At 39.8% G+C, this 1,551-nt stretch overlaps 1 protein-coding gene across 1 annotated transcript in view; it reads left to right on the top strand.

Moving 5' to 3' along the window:
- Window positions 1-1,551, top strand: part of LOC101861289 (protein unc-93 homolog A) — a gene marked incomplete in the record, with an annotated part of 32,613 nt that overhangs the window by 15,360 nt on the left and 15,702 nt on the right. Inside the window, 1 exon segment of the mRNA XM_013084001.2 lies at window positions 412-573. Coding sequence (XP_012939455.1) covers window positions 412-573 — 162 coding nt within the window.

Raw genomic sequence — 1,551 nt, 5'->3', positions numbered from 1 at the left:
ATATAGTAAAAGAAGTGTTTATCACAGAATACAGACAGGTAGGCGGGCCCAAGAAACAGTACATCTTCGAACACTCTTCCATCTCAACTCATGTTAGTGAAACAAGCCGCCAACACAACCTTTGAACTCATCGTTAGAGACAAACGTGTCCTTCGCCTAGTACAGTATTAGTGATACGTCAGTGGGTGTTTGGCGGGCGTCCCGGTGTGGTTTGCTCCTTCTTTCCTATCAAACATCTATTGTCCTTATCTCCCCTTCTTCTTTTATGTTTGTTACTCCCTTGTAACACCTCTAATCTTCTGGCGCTCATGTGACCTTATGCAGTGGCGAGGGCGATAAAACCTCTACTAAAACTAAAAAGTGATACGTCAATGTGATCAGAGGTAATCCCGAGTACTTATTCCTCCCCAGGTGTGGGAGCCTGGAGTCTGTCCACCGTCTACGTGGCCCTGATCGTGTCCTGCATGTTCCTGCCGGACTTCGTCATCTCTCGCCTGGGCTGTAAGTGGACCATCCCGCTGTCCATGGTGGGCTACGTGCTCTACATGGGCGCAAACTTCTACGCCGTCAAAGGTGAGAGCTCACGTACGCAACACGCTCAGATACATGGACACCAGCGTAGTAGAAGATTTAGTTTTACTTTCATTTTTACTTATTATTTGTTCAACGTTTGATAATCATAATCGTTTGAGTCAGATCTGTAGTCTGAAATCCTATTCTTTGTCTGATATTTTGATTTCTTGACAAATATGGCCTTTAGGGTGATCTATTAACTAGAATTCCGTACACATTGTTCCGGGTTGAGTTTTTTGGGGGGTAAGAAATTGAAAGAAAAAATGACCAAAGGGTTCAAAAGACTAATAAGAATCAGCTCTTCTTATTCATATATTTTTTTGAATAGCAAAATAAGAGATATTGAGATATCCACTAAACCCCGAAACTCAGAGAAAAATAACCGACAAGTCATTGATAGTAAAATGAACTTTGATCTGTTGTGGCTGTAACATTATGCATTAGAAATGTCTTCGGTAGAATATAACTATAATACTGTGAGGCAGCGTGGTGGAATCAGGCTCACGTTAATTTTTGGGCATGTAGAGTTATTGGTATCATCTTAAAGCTTGTTCAGCTGTCTTTATTTGGATGAAAAAAGTATCCATTTATCTTGAATACAAGTCTCGAGATATTTACGAATGAAGGATGTGGGGGTCACCTGTTTTCAGAGGTATAATTAGTGAGAAAATGGCCCCCATAGATTAGTTATTTCCTTAGCTTAAGAGTCCGTGGTAACTGAAAATTTACATGTTTTGTGCCTTTTATCAATGTTTTTATGAAAAATCCACACAGAAATGAGTTCTTTAATAGGCATGAAAGGTGTTGAGCCAAAAAAACAAAAATTTCATAAAAATTCACAAACCTGCGGAAAAATGCAGATTTCTTCACTTTGATTATTTTGACGAGAGCCTGATTCCACCACGCTGCCTCACATGTTTTTGGTAGAATATAACTATAATACCCTATGTCCTCGAATCCATTGAAGAATGATTCCAC

Source organism: Aplysia californica, unplaced genomic scaffold (assembly GCF_000002075.1).
Source record: "Aplysia californica isolate F4 #8 unplaced genomic scaffold, AplCal3.0 scaffold00267, whole genome shotgun sequence".
Taxonomy (NCBI): Eukaryota; Metazoa; Mollusca; class Gastropoda; order Aplysiida; family Aplysiidae; genus Aplysia; species Aplysia californica.
Note: the sequence above shows the minus strand (reverse complement) of the source record. Positions and strands in the feature narration are given on the sequence as shown.